Source organism: Salmo trutta, chromosome 38 (assembly GCF_901001165.1).
Source record: "Salmo trutta chromosome 38, fSalTru1.1, whole genome shotgun sequence".
NCBI lineage: Eukaryota > Metazoa > Chordata > Actinopteri > Salmoniformes > Salmonidae > Salmo > Salmo trutta.
This window is the reverse complement of record NC_042994.1, coordinates 28,920,511-28,939,763: the sequence shown is the minus strand read 5'-3', so window position 1 is coordinate 28,939,763 and position 19,253 is coordinate 28,920,511. Positions and strand designations below refer to the sequence as shown.

The following is a 19,253-nucleotide window of genomic DNA, read 5'->3' as shown; positions in this document are numbered from 1 at the left end:
ATGAGGACCTAATACCTAACTTTGTGAGGACCTAATACCTAACTTTGTGAGGACCTGACACACTAAGGTCATAAACCCAAATAGTAACCACTTACACAGCTTGGTAAGAGTCACAGCTGAGGTTCTTGGTGCTGAGGCAGTGCAGAAACCCTTCTGATGCAGACGTCAGAAACGGTCTCAGATACCCAGAGAACAACTTCCTGATGACAACACTGTCTCTCAGCTGATCCTCAGTCAGTCTGTTGACCCTGATCTCTCCAATCACATCCAGCACCATGGATAGTGCTGGGCCAATCACAGGCTCAGACTGGGGAGGAAGAGATGTGGTTGGTTACTTCATGCTTTGGCAAACCCTGACCCGATACACCACATACTTACTTGAACTTTAACCTCAAACTAGGCCAACCTTAAACTATTCCTGGCCTTGAACAAAGTTGTTAAATTATTATGCTCTATTCGGATACTCTAGGGCTGAGAAATTGGTTAAGTTGACAATGGTAAGGACAACCACAATGTTTTCAGAATCAGACGTACCTGGTTGGAGAGAAGTACAAGAGCCTGATCCAGAACTGCAGAAGCTTTAGTGAAGAACAGCTTCCAGGTCTCTTTGGAGTATGTGTTGTTCTCTGATAGTTTACATTTCAGCAGTGTGACCAGGTTCTGAACTGTGAGGTCTTTCAGCTGAAGGAGAGATAAGTATTTTAGCCACTATTACTACTTCAGTTGCACATTTTTGGTCCATTTTTAAGCAGTGCGGCAGTTGCAGTCCCACTCCTTTCCTATGTTTTTTGCTTTATTGAAGAGGTAGAACAGTTTTTGAAAGACAGGGGAGATGGGGGAGGGGTTGAGTCAAAGGGCAGTGGGTCAGATTAGAATCCATGCCGACTCTGACATACATGACACATGGGTGCCGTGGTCAGCGGCTGCAACTGCTTGAGCAAACAAGCCACTTTCCATTGTACTTAACATTAACCACCAGTGAATGATTATAATTAATCGAAATGTGAAGTTGAGTTTTTTTCTGTGACTCGTAAATACAGAAAGCCGTAGGCTATAAGCACAAAGCCAGTAATCTATAAGTACAAACATGATTGTCTGAAGACATTTAAACCCATACCTGTGAGCAGGCGTACTGTTTGATGCTGAAGTCACATAGACGTCCCGTTGAGATCCCAGAGTCCAAGAGCTGTTGTAGAGATGAACTATAACACAAGTAAGACAGAAGTATCAGTGTCGAACTCACAACCAACTCTCACAATCAGGATCAGTGTGTTTCAATCACTTGGAGGGACTAGGTTTGCAAACTTCTGGGGAGTTTCCCAAAATGCCCAGTTTTTCAGAAAAACAGGTTGGAAGATTCCAGATAACTTGATTATTTCCACCTTATTCTTGAAATCCTCCAACCAGGAAAAAGAAAAATATGAATTTTGGTACAGTTACAAGAATTTTGCAACCCTAGTCTGGTCTGAATAACGTCTTACTGTACCTGTCAACACTGGCACAGACTCTTGTTGCTGAGAGAGATTTAAAAAAAAAAAGAATACAGAGCGTTTGATATTCGATTAAATGTGCAGTTCTGGGATAAAGATTGGGGCATCAAGGTGTTGTTTACTAAACTAAATTTACCATTGTGCGATGACACTGGACACTGGAAAACAAGAGACACAAAATAATCATTAAGGAAAGTCTCCTAGACGAGTCACATGGTTGTCCATTCCCCCTATTGTAAGTTCAGGGTAATATAAGAAGCATAAAGAACAATGTTCTTTCACAATCTTGAAACATTTTAATGAGACATGAACTGACTTACCTGTTGGTTAACTGGTACCAGAGCACAATCTGTTCACATGAAAACAAAATACATAGAGATTAAATTGAGTAAAAAAATAAAACAAATTATATCTGGAATCTGATTCGAGAAAAAGACAGTGCACCTGACTCACCCATTGGTACAGATTCTGTGAGGTCATAAACACTGGCCCAGATGATTGGCTCCATCTCTTGAGGCAATGCTGACATGGCTTGGTACAGCCTCACAAAACTGTGGAAAGCCAACACAAAGACAATGTCATTTAAAAGATTGGTCTCTTTAATCTTTTTACATGAATATAGAGAATATTTATGTAATCACTAGATCCGCATATCATGGATCACCTAATCAACCTATTGTCTAAAGTTTGACTTACATGGTCTGGTAGACCGGGCAGCCGACTGGAGTCTGGGGAGAGGATAGAAGTTAACATCGCCATATTGAGCCAAGACTAAAATGTTTTTTTTTCAGTTATCTCAAAGACAGCATTACAAGTTTGTTTACTAATAATCTTTGGGATCATTACCACCACAGACAGCCTGGAGAGGTGGTACAAGAACTCAGGGAGTTTCCTCTCCCTTGGTGACTTAGACAGGTAGTCAAACACTGTGTTGATGATGACATCTTTCCCTGGAAGACCAGGAAGAGGCAACACCAACAGCTCTGCAGTCTGCTTTGGAGAGAGAACCTCCAGGGCTGACAACTGGAAGGAGAGAGGTGGAAAGAGAGAGATTGTAATGTTCAAAACGCCTCCTCCAACATCAAAAATTGACATTTTAACCTGTGTCAACTGATGTGCGAAAACATTACTGATGTACAGACTTAACTAGAATGCTTTACAACCCATTTATTGTGTCATTAATAAAATATATGTATGTATAAACAAAGTGGCGTAGTCGGCAAAAAGTGAGACGTACCGGAGAGAAGTCTGTGTTGAGTTTCAACAGGTCGCTGAGGGACAGCAGGACTGAAAACCGCCCCAAGTTCTTCTGCAGCCAGGCCACACTGCTGTTAGAGTTGGACACACAGCCAGAGTCTGGAGGGAGGAGACCAATTGGTTAAGGTCAAAGATTAAATGAAGTTGAGGAACAGTCTGCTGCTTTTACCCTAGTTGCTATCTTCCATACCTGAGGAGTATTTGGTCAGGAAGGGCTGGATGAAGTATTTGACCACCAGCTCTTGTCTCATCTGGTCCATTTGGTCGAATTGATTGCTGAACTCCCTCAGTCTGTGAGAAAGGAAATATAAATCATTAAGCCTCTAGATACGAGGTCCACGCGGGACCTCTACCGGGAGCATCTTCCTAGAAATGTCGCTCTAGCGTTTGAACGGTTTGAGCAGGACTCAATAGAAGGGAAGAGGACGACTGCGCCTGAATCTGCTCAGATTGACAGGAGAAAATGAATTGAAAGAATAATGACCTCTTCTTCTACACAGAAGTTCATGCACATTTTTTGTCTAAAGATCTTCCCTGATGTTTTCCTGACCTTTGCAATACATTTCTGCTGCATTTCCAACACTTTAAACCACACTTCCTTCTGACTGAAATTTGGCATTACCCGTTTTGACATATCATATGTGTTATTTAGTGTTTCCACTGAGGTAATGGCAGTAAGGCACACTTCTAATGTTTTATCAAATACTTCTTTGACATGTGTTTCAGATACCCCTAGATGTTCTTAAATAGATAATGAAAATGCTTGATGGTCCATTTCTTTACTATCTTAAAACGAATGATGTATTAGGGCAGTAAATATCATTGAGAAAACGCATCGTTTCTACAGGCTTAACCCTCTGGGTGCGACGTCCTTAACGGTGGGTTAACCCCTGACCCCAACCCATGATTTATTCCCTTGTGTTTGAAATAGAAATATCCAGGAAATTGTATTGGATTCCTCTCAGTCAGCTGAATGCACCAATATCCGCTACTAATTGCTGGGACAAACAGAGTCCCCTCTCGAGGGGTATTTTCAAGACGACATGGTATATAAAATATTCTTTGATATACCACTGTCAAATGTTGTATAGCTTATGAGGACCTAAATTATGAGGACCTAGTGTTACGAGGCGGTTATAAAACATACATCTGTTGATACGTGTCACAGCTCAGGTTCTTGGTGCTGAGGCAGTGCAGAAACCCTCCTGATGCAGACGGCAGGAACAGTCTCAGACGCCCAGAGAACCACTTCCTGATGACATCACTGTCTCTCAGCTGATCGTCAGTCAGCCTGTTGACCCGGATCTCTCCAATCACATCCAGCGCCTGGGATGCTGCTGGGACAATCACAGGTTTGGACTGGGAAGGAAGAGATGTGATTGGTCATTCAGAAAAAGAACAACACACTGGAACCTTGCCCTTGATCACCAGAGTTAAGGAAGGTTGATTTATATTCTCACCATATTGGAGAACATGTCCAGAGCTTGGTCTAAGACAGAGGTCAGTTTGGTGAGGAGAACCTTCCAGGTCTCTTTAGAGTGAGAGGAGTTGCCAGGCAGTTTACATTTCAGAAGAGACACCAGGTGTTCTGCAGTGAAGTTTGTCAGCTTTGAGAGAGAAGAACAGATGATATGGAGTCAATGAATGAACACATGTAGAGGTTCTCTACCTTGGTATCTCTACAGCATCTCTTTGTCTCTCATACACTAGAATCACGGCCATAGTGGAAGAATCTCACCGATGCACAGGCATACTCCTCCAGGGAAAAGTTACAGGACACGTTCGCTGTATTTGATGTCGCCAAATAACTTTGTAGTGAATCACTGTAGAAGTATCAAATAGAACAAACGGTCATATCACTGATAACATTTTTTACATTTTACATTTTACATTAACCATAAGAGGCTACTAAATGGATTAAGACCAGGTAGATCTTAGATACAGGTGATAAACTTGTTACCTGGCATTTCCTTCACAGACTCTGCTATCTGCAGAAAAAGAGAAATACATGTTTAGTTTTAGAATCTCATGCAGCAATATATACGGTACAGTAGGTATCAAATCTGTTGTTGCTGTCAGAGAAAACACTTACCGTTCGCTGGTGTTATTGGACACTGAAAAAGACATGAGATATTATATTACAAAGGTATCAATAATAATGGGCCTTTCATTACAGTAGTCAATTACAGTAGTTACATTACTTCATTACAGTAGTCAATTACAGTAGTTACATTACTTCATTACAGTAGTCAATTACAGTAGTTACATTACTTCATTACAGTAGTCAATTACAGTAGTTACATTACTTCATTACAGTAGTCAATTACAGTAGTTACATTACTTCATTGCAGTAGTCAATTACAGTAGTTACATTACTTCATTACAGTAGTCAATTACAGTAGTTACATTACTTCATTACAGTAGTCAATTACAGTAGTTACATTACTTCATTGCAGTAGTCAATTACAGTAGTTACATTACTTCATTACAATAGTCAATTACAGTAGTTACATTACTTCATTACAGTAGTCAATTACAGTAGTTACATTACTTCATTGCAGTAGTCAATTACAGTAGTTACATTACTTCATTACAATAGTCAATTACAGTAGTTACATTACTTCATTACAATAGTCAATTACAGTAGTTACATTACTTCATTACAGTAGTCAATTACAGTAGTTACATTACTTCATTGCAGTAGTCAATGAAAGATATAATAATAAAAAAGAAATTCAGCCTCACCTTCATATTCATCGGCAAGCAATCTGTCATCAAAAGTTAGAAAATGCATTGAAAAAAAGTCAGTTGATATATTATTTTAATAATCTTATTCATGTTAAAATAGTCAACGTGGTTAATGAAGGATGACTGACCTTCTGGAGCGGTCTGCATCAGGTTGTCTATAATGGCCTGAATGACTGGTTCCATCTCTGGAGGTACAGACGGTAAGGCCTGGTACAGACGCTCAAAGCTGAGACAGACACAGACAACAGATATGTCAAAGTGTAGTAGTGATTTGTGGTTTTACAAGATCATTAAGATAAATTATCTCTTCATTGTTAGACTTCTGTTGAATCCACTTACATGGTCTTAAAGCTATCGCATGGTAGCATCATCTGAAAAGGACATCAAAGGGCTTCATCAATATAACAACAAGATAAAGCATCAATATCAGTTGAGGTACAAGTTAGAACTTTTGTTTACTAATGCACAAAGTGTTACCTCTTCAGAGAGCCTGATGAGGTAGTACAGGAACTCAGGGAGTTTCCTCTCCTTTGGTGACATAGACAGGTAGTCAAACACTGTGTTGATGATGACAGCTTTCCCTGGAAGACCAGGAAGAGGCAACACCACCAGCTCTGCTGTCTGCTTTGGAGAGAGAACCTCCAGGACTGACAACTGGAAGAGGGGAGACAAGAAAGTTATCAATACTTGATGAGGACAAATATTTATGTATAATCATTGTGGCGTAGTCGGCAGCAAATGAGACGTACAGGAGAGAAGTCTGTGTTGAATTCTAGCAGGTCCCTGAGGGACACAAGAACTGAGAATGGCCCCAAGTTCTTCTGCAGCCAGTCCACACTGCTGTTAGAGCTGGACACACAGCCAGAGTCTGGAGGCAGGAGACCAATTGGTTAAGGTCAAAGATTAAATGAAGTTGAGGAACAGTCTGCTGCTTTTACCCTAGTTGCTATCTTCCATACCTGAGGAGTTTTTGGTCAGGAAGGGCTGGATGAAGTATTTGACCACCAGCTCTTGTCTCATCTGGTCCATTTGGTCGAATTGATTGCTGAACTCCCTCAGTCTGTGAGAAAGGAAAGAGAACATACTATCAGCTCGATATGAATCACATTAAACCCTTTACTGCAGTGGGCTAAGTCAGGGTCACAGAGTGTTTCTTGGTGGTCTTAAAGAAATCTACTTTGAAACAGAAGTATTCGCCTCAAACACGGTTATGGACTTTTTAAAAAAGTACTATGTCAGATATAGAGTTGAAATGTTTTACATTTTGATGTTTCATCCCAATATTACAGTTTATATTAATCACAGAAAACTGAAATGTAACGAAACATTTTGACAGAAAAAACAGCATTTTTTGCGTTTTTTTCTTTCTCTCATCAAATGAGTCCAATAGAGTGCTATTTGGTCATTTGGCTGCAGGTAGGGGCTACATGTTATGCATTAATATCAATCTATTAAGGGATACTTTAGGATTTTGACAATGAGGCCCTGTATCTACTTTCCCAGAGTCAGATGAACTTGTGGACACCATTTTTATGTCTCTGTGTCCGGTATGAAAGAAGTTAGACGTAGTTTCGCGAGCCAATGCTAACGAGAGTTACCGCCATGACTGGACGTCTATGGGTATCTGCATAAACTTTCAGTCATTGACGCTAATGCTAGTTAGCAATTGCCTTAGCAGTAGTCAGCAACTTCCTTCAAACTGCACGCAGAGACATAAAGATGGTATCCAAGAGTTCATCTGACTCTGGAGAAGAAGTTAAATGGTTTCCCAAAGTATCCCTTTAACCATACATACATCTGTTGATACGTGTCACAGCTCAGGTTCTTGGTGCTGAGGCAGTGCAGAAACCCTCCTGATGCAGACGGCAGGAACAGTCTCAGACGCCCAGAGAACCACTTCCTGATGACATCACTGTCTCTCAGCTGATCGTCAGTCAGCCTGTTGACCCGGGTCTCTCCAATCACATCCAGCACCTGGGATGCTGCTGGGCCAATGACAGGTTTGGACTGGGGAGGAAGAGATCGGTCATTCAATAACAGAACAACAGGGCCACGTTCAGTTGCAAAACGCTCTCGAACGTTGCATATAGACAACCATGAATAGAACCGCCGTGATTCCTACATAGCATATGTAGGAATGCTATGTAGGACTTTGTGCTATGTGAACTGTGCTATGTGAACTTTCCAAAACGTTGCGTCCTGCTGAACGCACGCCACACATTGAAGGAACGTTGATCTACGGTATATTCTCACCATATTGGAGAACATGTCCAGAGCTTGGTCTAAGACAGAGGTCAGTTTGGTGAGGAGAACCTTCCAGGTCTCTTTAGAGTGAGAGGAGTTGCCAGGCAGTTTACATTTCAGAAGAGACACCAGGTGTTCTGCAGTGAAGTCTTTCAGCTTTGAGAGAGAAGAACAGATGATATGGAGTCAATGAATGAAAACATGTAGAGGTTCTCTACCTTGGTATCTCTACAGCATCTCTTTGTCTCTCATACACTAGAATCACGGCCATAGTGGAAGAATCTCACCGATGCACAGACATACTCCTCACATTATTAATTACTTAACAAACCAGATCAGCACAATGATATCTATTGGTCCAAGATGAAATATTCCTTTTTACTTTAGAAGCAACTAATTACCTGTGAACAAGCATACTGTTCCAAGCTGAAATTGCATAGAACTTCTGTCATATTCCCCATGTGCAGGTGGTGTTGTAGTGGATAGCTATGGAGAATTGAAAAGACAGAATTAGCAGAGGTATGTACTAGGGTTGAATGGCGGGAACCCAGTTACAGAGATTTACCGCACAAAACCCCTCCATTTTCCCCGGATAAATAACTGCGAGAAACCGGTAAATTATAATAAATAATTTACAGTTTATGAACAGCATGGCGTGAAATGGAACTGTTAAATTATATGTGATGTCTAAATCGGGCTTCTCTACGGCCTCTGCATGATGAATCATCAACACTCAGGGTGGGGACAGACGGCCCGTCTCAGGGTGGGGACAGACGGCCCGTCTCAGGGTGGGGACAGACGGCCCGTCTCAGGGTGCGGACAGCAGTATGGAGCAGCAGTTCACAATCTAGATCTATCATCTCATCATGGTAACTTTTTTTCATGTGACAGGTGTGCCTACATTTGCTGAGGCGCAGCCAATGCTACAGTAATATAAAGACTGAATAAGTATCTAATTTACCCATCTCTATCTGGCTTTCAGGGTCACCTTGTTTTTTAATTGTAAAGATTTGTTTTGTTTGTGGCTGCAGAGTTTAAAACTGCCTATCACTCGAATATCGTTGCTTTAAATCAGTGCATGCGCAACCACTCTCTCGCAGTATTTCTCTCTCTCCATCGACTCCATTCAAATTGCATCCAAAATAGATCATCCTGTCTAGATTGATATATCGCCCAATATATAGATGTCCTACCCTACCTCTTTCAGGTAATAAATAGAATGTAGTATTAGCCTTATTTAGATAACTAATGGTGAGTTATGCATAATAAGCTTCTAATTTATAGCCTCTGTCTCTTGCGCAATACGCAAGCACCTGTGCCTCGCCGGCCTCTCCTTAAAAAACGCTGCTTAACTCTTGGAGCCTTCTTGGAGTTTCTTATACCAATAGACTATTCTAAGAGGGACGCAAGCCTCTTGTTTGCTGAACGTTAAATTGAGCAGACAATTGAACTCACGGGTAGTTTGAAAGAAGAGGAACGCGCAATGGCGGTAGGCTAGAGCAGTTATTAATTCAGAGCCATAACCATTCAATCTTCGTGAAGAGAAGTGAAAGCCTTCTGCATCTAATTCTAGTCCGATATTATTCCAAGAATGTCATTAGAATGATGACAATAAGGACAACAAAACTTATTTCATTTAACTGTTGAAAGTGAGGAAGGAATGAAGCAACAATAGAGAGAGAAAGAGGAGGTAGGCTAATAACATTAAGGGAAATATTACAAAAGGTGTTTATGTGTCAGCTTACTGATTATACAAATAGGCACGATTTATATTTCAAAATTAAAATAAAATTCACTAGTCTATACTTGTAACTTTTTAGGCCGCATGTGCAGCACCAGAATAGCATGTTCTCTTCTGCTTTATCATGGTTTGAATGGTGTGCGTAATTCCAGTCCATATAATACAATACAGTACAGTAATACAGTTCACACTCAAATAGTCTACTGGAGCTAGTTTAATTTATTTAGCCAACAGAGCATATATCTAGCTACATCTATGGGCTTTTATGTTTTTCTGTCGTGCGTAATGTGAAGTAGTCTATATCATATAGGCTATATATTGGATAATGGCACAATCATTTTGACTTTTTGGAGCTCATTAAATGTCGTTAATGTAGGGCTCATAAAATGTATTTAATATATATAAGGCTCAGGTAGCATCAAGTTTATATTTTCATTCTGATCAAAGCTCTAATAAAAATCCGGACTTATTTATACGCTTTATAATGCTTTTGAATGACACTTCCGGTTTTGGCATGAAATACCGGGTCCCCCGGGAGAAAAGTGATTTATTCTCAGGATGGAACATTTGTAAAATACCGGAAAATATTAAACCCTAGTATGTACAGTAGCCGACTAGCTATAATGTTAGCTAAGCATTAGCACACCTAGCATTAGCACGTTAGCACTAGAACAACAGCACCTAGCATAAATGTAATGTGATGTATCCATACCTGTTGACTCCAGCACAGACTCTGGTATCTGTTGATGGTCACAGATGAAAGAGATTAGTATGTTTCTTGTAATTTATTTGTTTCAGACAAATGTACAGTATATCTGTATCTTATTACTCGATAGCACTGTTAAATACAGATATGTAAATATATGCAAATAAAACTTACAATTAAATGGTGTTGATGGGCACTGAAAATGAAACAATTGGGATGTTTTGAAATTACAATATTAATATTTTCCTAACGTATTTAAATGTATTCAATATATTTTCTGCTTACCTGTTCAACCAATCCACAACCTGACCAAACAAACAAACACGTGGTAAACAACAGGGTATGATGGGAAATATGTGTGAGGATTTATTTAGACCATAAACAACATTGATGAAAAGATTATAAGTGTGACTGACCTTCTGGAGCGGTCTGCATCAGGTTGTCTATGTTGGCCCAGACGACTGGCTCCATCTCTGGAGGTACAGACGATAAGGCCTGGTACAGACGCTCAAAGCTGAGACAGACACAACAAGGAAGTTAACATAATAAACCACTGCATTTCACAGAACAGAGGTTCAACATTGCTTGTGTTTCAAAGAGCCAGAGCTTCAGTTCTCCCATGTAGTCTAACTTACATGATTTTGTACGATTTGCAGGGCATTCTTATCTGAAACAAAACATTATGAAAGAGTTTATTTATAATGGTGAAAAGGTGTTTTTCAGGTTGTCGTATCCTGCCTCAAAATGTTGGGTCGCATTGTTAGGCTAGCTCATTGTTGACCAGTAGAGCTGTGTTACCTCCGCAGACAGCCTTATGAGGTGGTACAGGAAGTCAGGGAGTTTCCTCTCCTTTGGTGACTCAGTCAGGTAGTCAAACACTGTGTTGATGATGACAGCTTTCCCTGGAAGACCAGGAAGAGGCAACACCACCAGCTCTGCAGTCTGCTTTGGAGAGAGCACCTCCAGGGCTGACAACTGGAAGGAAAGAGACAAGAAGGTTATTAAACATTAGATTCAGTTTCTCTATCAAATGTTAGAAACATAACAATTGCTGATATGGTGACTCAATATAATCACTGAATACATAATAATCCAAATATCTATGTACTGTATAATCATGGACCGCATAGTGAAGGAAAAGCAGCCAACAAGTGCTCAGCCTATGTGGGAACGCCTTCAAGACTGTTGGAAAAGCATTCCAGGTGAAGCTGGTTGAGAGAATGCCAAGAGTGTGCAAAGCTGTCATGTCATCAAGGCAAAGGGTGGCTATATAAAATATATTTGGATTTGTTTAACACTTTTTATGGTTACTACATGATTCCATATGTGTTATTTCATAGTTTTGATTTCTTCACTATTATTCTACAATGTAGAAAATTGTAAAAATAAAGAAAAACCCTTGAATTTAGTAGGTGTGTCCAAAATTTTGACCGGTAGTGTCACAACATCCACAGAAGGTGGCGCCTCTCCTCGGTCGAGCGGCGCTCGGCGCTCGTCGTCGCCGGCCTACTAGCTGCCACCGATCTGTGTTTCAGTGTCTGTTAGTTATGTCTGTTTTGTGATTGCACCTGTTTTGTGTTTGTCATTAGTGGGGGACATTTAGTCTGTCTGTGTTTAGCTAGGATTCGTGCGGGATTGTTCTGTGTTACGTGTGGTGTTACGTTTATTGTATAGGCATTAGGGTTGCCGGGCTGCGCCCCGTCTGCCTTTTGAGCGGAGCTTCGGTTAAGTCATTTTTTGACTGTTATGCTCTCAGCCATATATGGATCTTGCCATGGAATTATTAAATTAAGTTTGTTCCAACGGACCTCAGTCTCCTGTGCTTGACTCACTCCTTAAACGGTTCATCCCGCTCGTGACAGAATCCCGCACCAATTTATGGAGTCAGCAGGGACAGAAACATTTTCAATGGAGGAACAAGTCTCCCAACATGCCCGCCTCCTCCAGCGACTGGGCACGGCCATGGACCAGGTGCTGACCCGATTGGAGAGCTGGGAGCGAGTCGCTCCATCAACCCCACCAGGACCGAGTCATCACCCTGCGCCCCTACCGAATCCAACCGAACCCAGTACAAGCGGGATACGGATCATGGCTCCCAGGGAGTTCGATGGGACGGCCGCTGGGTGCAAGGGGTTTTTGCTCCAGTTGGACCTGTACCTGGCGACCGTCCGGCCCTCTCCCTCCGATGAAGAGAGGGTGAGCGTCCTCGTCTCATGCCTCACGGGTAGAGCCCTGGAATGGGCCAACGCCGTCTGGGAGGGCCCAGACTCAGCGAAGGACAACTACCCGGAGTTCGCTCGCCGCTTCCGGGCGGTATTCGATCATCCCCCGGAGGGCAAGGCGGCGGGCGAGCGATTATTTCATCTAAGGCAGGAGACGAGGAGTGCTCAGGACTTTGCTCTGGAGTTCCGGACTCTAGCCGCCGGATCGGGGTGGAATGAGCGGGCCCTGATTGACCACTACAGGTGTAGTCTACGTGAGGACGTCCGCCGGGAGCTGGCTTGCCGGGACCATACCACCACGCTGGACCAGTTGGTTGATTTGTCCATCAGGCTGGACAACCTGCTGGCTGCCCGGGGACGTTCCGATCAGGGCCTATTCATTCCACCTCCCATCCCTCCTGCTCCAACGCCCAAGGAGCTTGGAGGGACTGCTGCTGGGAGGACCGGAGGGGGGGGCCTCTCCTGCACCCACTGTGGCCGTAGAGGACACACTGCGGACCGGTGCTGGAGAGGTTCTCCCGGGAATTCAGATGGCAGGCGGAGCACCCCATCGACCCCCCCGGTGAGTCTGCACCAACCACACCCAGAGCCCCCTGTCGACCACATGTATGTATCTGTTTTCTTCCCTGAGTTTTCCCCTCACTCTCAGTATAAGGCACTAGTTGATTCAGGTGCAGCTGGGAGTTTTATGGACCGAAGTGTTGCTGATAAGTTAGGGATTCCCCTGGTTAAACTGGACCAACCCTTCTCCGTGCACGCTTTAGATAGCCGACCCCTACCACGGTAAAGGAGGTGCAGCGGTTCTTGGGGTTCGCTAATTATTACCGGAGGTTTATCCGGGGTTTTGGCCAGGTGGCAGCTCCCATTACCTCACTGATGAAGGGGGGTCCGGTGCAATTGCGGTGGTCGACAGAGGCGGACAGAGCCTTCCGTCGTCTGAAGGTTCTGTTTACCAATGCTCCGGTGCTGGCGCATCCGGATCCCTCTTTGCCATTCATAGTGGAGGTGGACACGTCCGAGGCTGGGGTGGGAGCTGTGCTTTCGCAGCGTTCGGGCGCTCCTCCGAAGCTCCGCCCCTGCGCATTCTTTTCTAAGAAGCTGAGCCCGGCGGAGCGCAACTATGATGTGGGGGACAGGGAGTTGTTAGCTGTGGTCAAGGCGTTGACAGTGTGGAGACATTGGCTTGAGGGGGCACGTCACCCTTTTCTCATCTGGACCGACCACCGTAACCTGGAGTACATCCGGGCAGCGAGGAGACTTAATCCTCGTCAAGCCAGGTGGGCCATGTTCTTTATGAGGTTTCAGTTCACCCTTTCGTACATTCCGGGTTCTCGGAACCGGAAGGCCGACGCGCTGTCACGTCTCTACGACACCGAGGAGCAGACCATCGATCCCACTCCCATACTCCCGGCTTCCTGTCTGGTGGCGCCGGTGGTGTGGGAGGTGGATGCGGACATCGAGCGGGCGGGTCGGTTCGAACCCACTCCACCTCAATGTCCCGCGGGTCGGAAGTTCGTTCCGCTGGGTGTTCGCGATCGCTTGATCCGATGGGCCCACACTCTACCCTCCTCGGGTCACCCTGGGGTGGAACGGACAGTGCGAGGCCTGAGGGGGAAGTACTGGTGGCCCACCTTGGTAGAGGATGTAAGACACTATGTCTCTTCCTGTTCGGTGTGCGCCCAGTGCAAGGCTCCTAGGCACCTGCCTCGAGGGAAATTACAGCCCCTCCCCGTTCCACAGCGACCATGGTCTCACCTCTTGGTGGATTTCCTTACGGATCTCCCGCCATCTCAGGGAAATACTACGATCCTGGTTGTTGTGGATCGGTTCTCGAAGTCCTGCCGTCTGCTTCCGTTGCCCGGTCTTCCCACGGCCCTACAGACCGCGGAGGCCCTATTCACCCACGTCTTCCGGCACTACGGGGTGCCCGAGGACATCGTATCTGATCGGGGTCCCCAGTTCACGTCCAGGGTGTGGAAGTCGTTTATGGAGAGGCTGGGGGTCTCGGTCAGTCTGACCTCGGGTTTCCACCCCGAAAGTAATGGGCAGGTAGAGCGCATTAACCAGGATGTGGGCAGGTTTCTGCGGTCATATTGCCAGGACCGGCCAGGGGAGTGGGCGCGGTTCGTACCCTGGGCCGAGATGGCCCAGAACTCTCAGCGCCACTCCTCTACTAACCTGTCACCCTTCCAGGTCGTGTTGGGGTATCAGCCGGTCCTGGTGCCATGGCAACAGAGCCAGACAGAGGCTCCTGCGGTGGAGGAATGGGTCCAGCGCTCTAGGGAGACCTGGAATGCGGTCCAGGAGTGCATAAAGAAGGCTGGAGATCGACACAAGGAGAGCGCTGACCGCCACCGCAGTGAGGCCCCGGTGTTTAACCCAGGAGATAGAGTCTGGCTCTCGACCCGGAACCTGCCCCTCCGCCTGCCCTGCCGGAAGCTGGGTCCGCGATTTGTGGGGCCATTCAAAGTCCTGAGGAGAATAAACGAGGTGTGTTATAGGTTACAACTTCCTACATATTACCGTATTAACCCCTCGTTTCATGTGTCTCTCCTCAGGCCGGTGGTAGCTGGTCCGCTGCAGGACGCTGAGGTGCGGGAGGTCCCCCCGCCCCCCCTGGACATCGGAGGGGCCCCGGCGTACACAGTCCGGGCCATCTTGGACTCCCGACGTCGGGTGGGGGGCCTACAGTACCTCGTGGACTGGGAGGGGTACGGTCCGGAGGAGAGGTGCTGGGTCCCGGCGAGGGATATTCTGGATCCAGCCATGTTGCGGGATTTCCACAACCTCCGCCCGGATCGCCCAGCGCCTCGCCCTCCGGGTCGTCCCCGAGGCCGGTGTCGGCACGCTGCGGGACCCGCGCGTCAGGGGAGGGGTACTGTCACAACATCCACAGAAGGTGGCGCCTCTCCTCGGTCGAGCGGCGCTTGGCGGTCGTCGTCGCCGGCCTACTAGCTGCCACCGATCTGTGTTTCAGTGTCTGTTAGTTATGTCTGTTTTGTGATTGCACCTGTTTTGTGTTTGTCATTAGTGGGGGGTATTTAGTCTGTCTGTGTTTAGCTAGGATTCGTGCGGGATTGTTCTGTGTTACGTGTGGTGTTACGTTTATTGTATAGGCATTAGGGTTGCCGGGCTGCGCCCCGTCTGCCTTTTGAGCGGAGCTTCGGCTAAGTCATTTTTTGACTGTTATGCTCTCAGCCATATATGGATCTTGCCATGGAATTATTAAATTAAGTTTGTTCCAACGGACCTCAGTCTCCTGCGCTTGACTCACTCCTTAGACGGTTCATCCCGCTCGTGACAGGTAGTGTATATACAGTATAAACATGGTGGTGCAGTCAGCCGACATTGAAACGTACATGACTCTCATACTTACAGCAGAGAAATTACCATTTAGATCATAGAAATCCCTCAGAGCAGCGAATGCAGAGAATCCACCCAAGTTCTTGATCAGCCAGTCTGCACTGCTACTGGCTGAAGAGATGCACTGTGGGTCTGAGGATTGAAACAGTGAAGGGATATCAGTATATCAGAGGCCATTTTGGGGTTATAATGATTTCTCTTTCATTTAATAGTAATAATCAATATGCAGTGGGACTGCGACTGCTGAAGATCACATGACAAGAGTCTGAAGCTTGCCACCATAGAGTTGTATAGAGATCGCAACGTTGTATCTATGAGCGCACGGGCAGCGCCATTGAGGCCATCTCCATTTTGAAGTAGTCCATTTTTTCTTCTATTACTTCTATGTGTTGGTAAACAAACTGAAAGGGTTTATACTTAATTTTTTATCTAACCCTTATTTTACCAGGTAAAGGTGACTGAGAACACATTCAGATTTACAGCAACAACCTGGGGAATAGTTACAGGGGAGAGGAAGGGGGGATGAATGAACCAATTGGAAGCTGGGGATGAGTAGGTGGCCATGATAGTATGAGAGCCAGATTGGGAATTTAGCCAGGACACCGGGGTTAATACCCCTACTCTTACAATAAGTGCCGTGGGATATTTTAGTGGCCACAGAGAGTCAGGACTCCCTTTTAACATCCCATCCGAAAGACGGCTCCCTACACAGGGCAATGTCCCCAAACACTGCCCTGGGGCATTGGGATATTTTTTAGACCAGAGGAAAGAGTATATTAGCCATATACCACAAACCCCCTGAGGTGCCTTATTGCTATTATAAACTGGTTACCAACGTAATTAGAGTAGTAAAAAATAAACGGTTTTGCCTGGAGAACTGATCAATCAGAACTCTTACCTGAGGAGTTGTGATTCAACAAGAAGGGCAACAGGAATTGTTTGTAGATCATGTGACCGTGCATTTCATACATCTGCTCGTCCTCCTGGTCCATCAGCTTAATTTGTTCACTCAGCTCCCCCACACTGTGGAACCATAGATATATTATTATTAGTGTTAGGTTAGGTTAGGTTTAGTGTTACTCACAAGGCTTGGTATATGTATTAGTGTTAGGTTATGTTTAGTGTTCATACTCACAAGGCTTGGTAGATGTATTAGTGTTAGCTTAGGTTTAGTGTTCATACTCACACGGCTTGGTAGATGTATTAGTGTTAGGTTAGGCTAGGTTTAGTGTTACTCACAGGGCTTGGTAGATGTATTAGTGTTAGGTTAGGCTAGGTTTAGTGTTACTCACAGGGCTTGGTAGACGGGGCAGGTGAAGTTCTTGGTGCTGAGGCAGGAGAGAAGGCTGGGAGGGACAGAGGGAAGCAGGGGCTTCAGTTTGATCTGGAACCAGAGCCTGATGAAGTCTGGGTCGTTGAGATTCTCCTGGGTCAGAGCCGGGGAGTCTGCCTGGCCAAACACCTCCTGGAAGTGGAGCGCCACCTCACTGAAGTTCTGTATGGGGAAGGTAAAATCTTAAACATTGTCTAATTCATTTTGTGAGATCAGCAGCATAACTCTACAGTGTACATATTATGGTAAATTACCATTTAAGTTATAATTAATTCCACAATTAACATTCTGTCCATATTTGTAAGACCTCAAATATGATCTAATGTCCAAATAAGTCCTCTAATGATTGGTTGAGGCTTACCGCGGTGGAGAACTTCTGGACCAATGAGTTGAGCCGCCCCGTCAGCTCCACGACCAGACGCATAATAGTCTCCTCGGACATCGTCAAGTTGCTACGGGCAACACAGTGCAGGACGCACGCCACTTTCTCCACAGCATTGGTCAACTAGAGCAAGAGAGAGGGACAGATAGAAAGATTGTTCTCATAACTATTATTTGTTGTAATTGCTGTTAATATTATTACCGCTGTTAACGTTATCCTTATTATTCCATTATTAATGTCTTATTTGACCGTCGTTGATAGATTAGATAGATGATTAGATGAGTTTATTAGTCACATAGACAGGGTAGCAGATGTAATCGCAGGGTACAGTGAAATTCTCATACTCCGAGCTCCAACAGTGCAGGTCAAAAAAAAAAAAAACTTTAACAATGTAAGTGTTTTTCACTTTTCCACGTCAACAAAGTATATTGAATTTAATTTTTTTTTGAATTTAACTGAAAGAGATCACGCGAGAACGAGATGTTGAGAGGTTGTCATGACATGCAGTCACCAGTAGGTGTCTCTGTACTCCTCTAATTCTATCTATATCAGTCAGAGGTCTACCGAATCCTCGGTATAAAACACAGGCCATTGAACTAATATAACAGCTATCTCCATAGCAGCTATCTCCATAGCAGCTATCTCCATAGCAGCTATCTCCATAGCAGCTATCTCCATAGCAGCTATCTCCATAGCAGCTATCTCCATGCCGTGTTCCAGCATGATTTTTATTTATTTATTTTTATTTAACTAGGCAAGTCAGTTAAGAACAAATTCTTATTTACAATGATTACATTTCAGACCCATGCCAGATCTCACAACGCCTGGATAGGTGTTTAATGTATCAGCTAACCCCATCATATGATATAGTCATGCGATGTCCAACTGCTCTGTTGATGACACGGCACACAACCATAGGTTGATGCAAGCAAATCACATCCTGCCGTGGTTGGGAGTCCAATAGGGCGGTGCACAATTGGCCCAGCGTCGTCCGGGTTTGGCCGAGGTAGGCTGTCATTGTAAACAAGAATTTGTTCTTAACTGATTTGCCTAGTTAAATAAAGGTTAAATAAAAAAAATTACATTAAAAAAAATGCAATGCAACGCCTGCAATGTAGTCGGCCTGGAAAGCAACTGATGTGAACTATAGATGGCTGTAGCTACTCACCCCACATGACCTCTCCTCTAGGGTGATGCTACATACGTCAAGGGGCATAGTGTCATGATATAGATGACCTCTCCTCTAGGGTGATGCTACATATGTCAAGGGGCATAGTGTCATGATATAGATGACCTCTCCTCTAGGGTGATGCTACATACGTCAAGGGGCATAGTGTCATGATATAGATGACCTCTCCTCTAGGGTGATGCTACATACGTCAAGGGGCATAGTGTCATGATATAGATGACCTCTCCTCTAGGGTGATGCTACATACGTCAAGGGGCATAGTGTCATGATATAGATGACCTCTCCTCTAGGGTGATGCTACATACGTCAAGGGGCATAGTGTCATGATATAGATGACCTCTCCTCTAGGGTGATGCTACATATGTCTTGGGGCATAGTGTCATGATATAGATGACCTCTCCTCTAGGGTGATGCTACATACGTCAAGGGGCATAGTGTCATGATATAGATGACCTCTCCTCTAGGGTGATGCTACATATGTCTTGGGGCATAGTGTCATGATATAGATGACCTCTCCTCTAGGGTGATGCTACATATGTCTTGGGGCATAGTGTCATGATATAGATGACCTCTCCTCT

At 44.6% G+C, this 19,253-nt stretch overlaps 1 protein-coding gene across 2 annotated transcripts in view; it reads right to left on the bottom strand.

Annotated features, from left to right (window-relative positions):
- Window positions 1-19,037, bottom strand: part of LOC115177814 (uncharacterized) — a 73,033-nt gene extending 53,996 nt beyond the window's left edge. Inside the window, exons 1-36 of one of the 2 annotated variants that reach the window (XM_029738792.1) lie at window positions 18,655-19,037; window positions 17,466-17,609; window positions 17,064-17,266; window positions 16,670-16,794; window positions 15,785-15,903; window positions 10,985-11,161; window positions 10,822-10,853; window positions 10,603-10,700; window positions 10,472-10,491; window positions 10,361-10,382; window positions 10,193-10,220; window positions 8,141-8,225; window positions 7,749-7,895; window positions 7,291-7,502; window positions 6,455-6,555; window positions 6,245-6,363; window positions 5,973-6,149; window positions 5,835-5,866; window positions 5,624-5,721; window positions 5,493-5,515; window positions 4,840-4,861; window positions 4,708-4,735; window positions 4,486-4,570; window positions 4,208-4,354; window positions 3,895-4,106; window positions 2,938-3,038; window positions 2,728-2,846; window positions 2,337-2,513; window positions 2,187-2,218; window positions 1,944-2,041; window positions 1,811-1,839; window positions 1,627-1,648; window positions 1,487-1,514; window positions 1,118-1,202; window positions 535-681; window positions 96-307 (exon numbers count right to left, since the gene is read on the bottom strand). In XM_029738792.1, the coding sequence (XP_029594652.1) occupies window positions 96-307; window positions 535-681; window positions 1,118-1,202; window positions 1,487-1,514; window positions 1,627-1,648; window positions 1,811-1,839; window positions 1,944-2,041; window positions 2,187-2,218; window positions 2,337-2,513; window positions 2,728-2,846; window positions 2,938-3,038; window positions 3,895-4,106; window positions 4,208-4,354; window positions 4,486-4,570; window positions 4,708-4,735; window positions 4,840-4,861; window positions 5,493-5,515; window positions 5,624-5,721; window positions 5,835-5,866; window positions 5,973-6,149; window positions 6,245-6,363; window positions 6,455-6,555; window positions 7,291-7,502; window positions 7,749-7,895; window positions 8,141-8,225; window positions 10,193-10,220; window positions 10,361-10,382; window positions 10,472-10,491; window positions 10,603-10,700; window positions 10,822-10,853; window positions 10,985-11,161; window positions 15,785-15,903; window positions 16,670-16,794; window positions 17,064-17,266; window positions 17,466-17,609; window positions 18,655-18,702 (3,554 nt within the window). In that variant the 5' untranslated portion in view covers window positions 18,703-19,037. The remainder of the gene's footprint in view (window positions 1-95; window positions 308-534; window positions 682-1,117; window positions 1,203-1,486; window positions 1,515-1,626; window positions 1,649-1,810; window positions 1,840-1,943; window positions 2,042-2,186; window positions 2,219-2,336; window positions 2,514-2,727; window positions 2,847-2,937; window positions 3,039-3,894; window positions 4,107-4,207; window positions 4,355-4,485; window positions 4,571-4,707; window positions 4,736-4,839; window positions 4,862-5,492; window positions 5,516-5,623; window positions 5,722-5,834; window positions 5,867-5,972; window positions 6,150-6,244; window positions 6,364-6,454; window positions 6,556-7,290; window positions 7,503-7,748; window positions 7,896-8,140; window positions 8,226-10,192; window positions 10,221-10,360; window positions 10,383-10,471; window positions 10,492-10,602; window positions 10,701-10,821; window positions 10,854-10,984; window positions 11,162-15,784; window positions 15,904-16,669; window positions 16,795-17,063; window positions 17,267-17,465; window positions 17,610-18,654) is intronic. The other variant, XM_029738793.1, reaches the window with a different exon arrangement.
- Window positions 19,038-19,253: the final 216 nt, after the last annotated feature.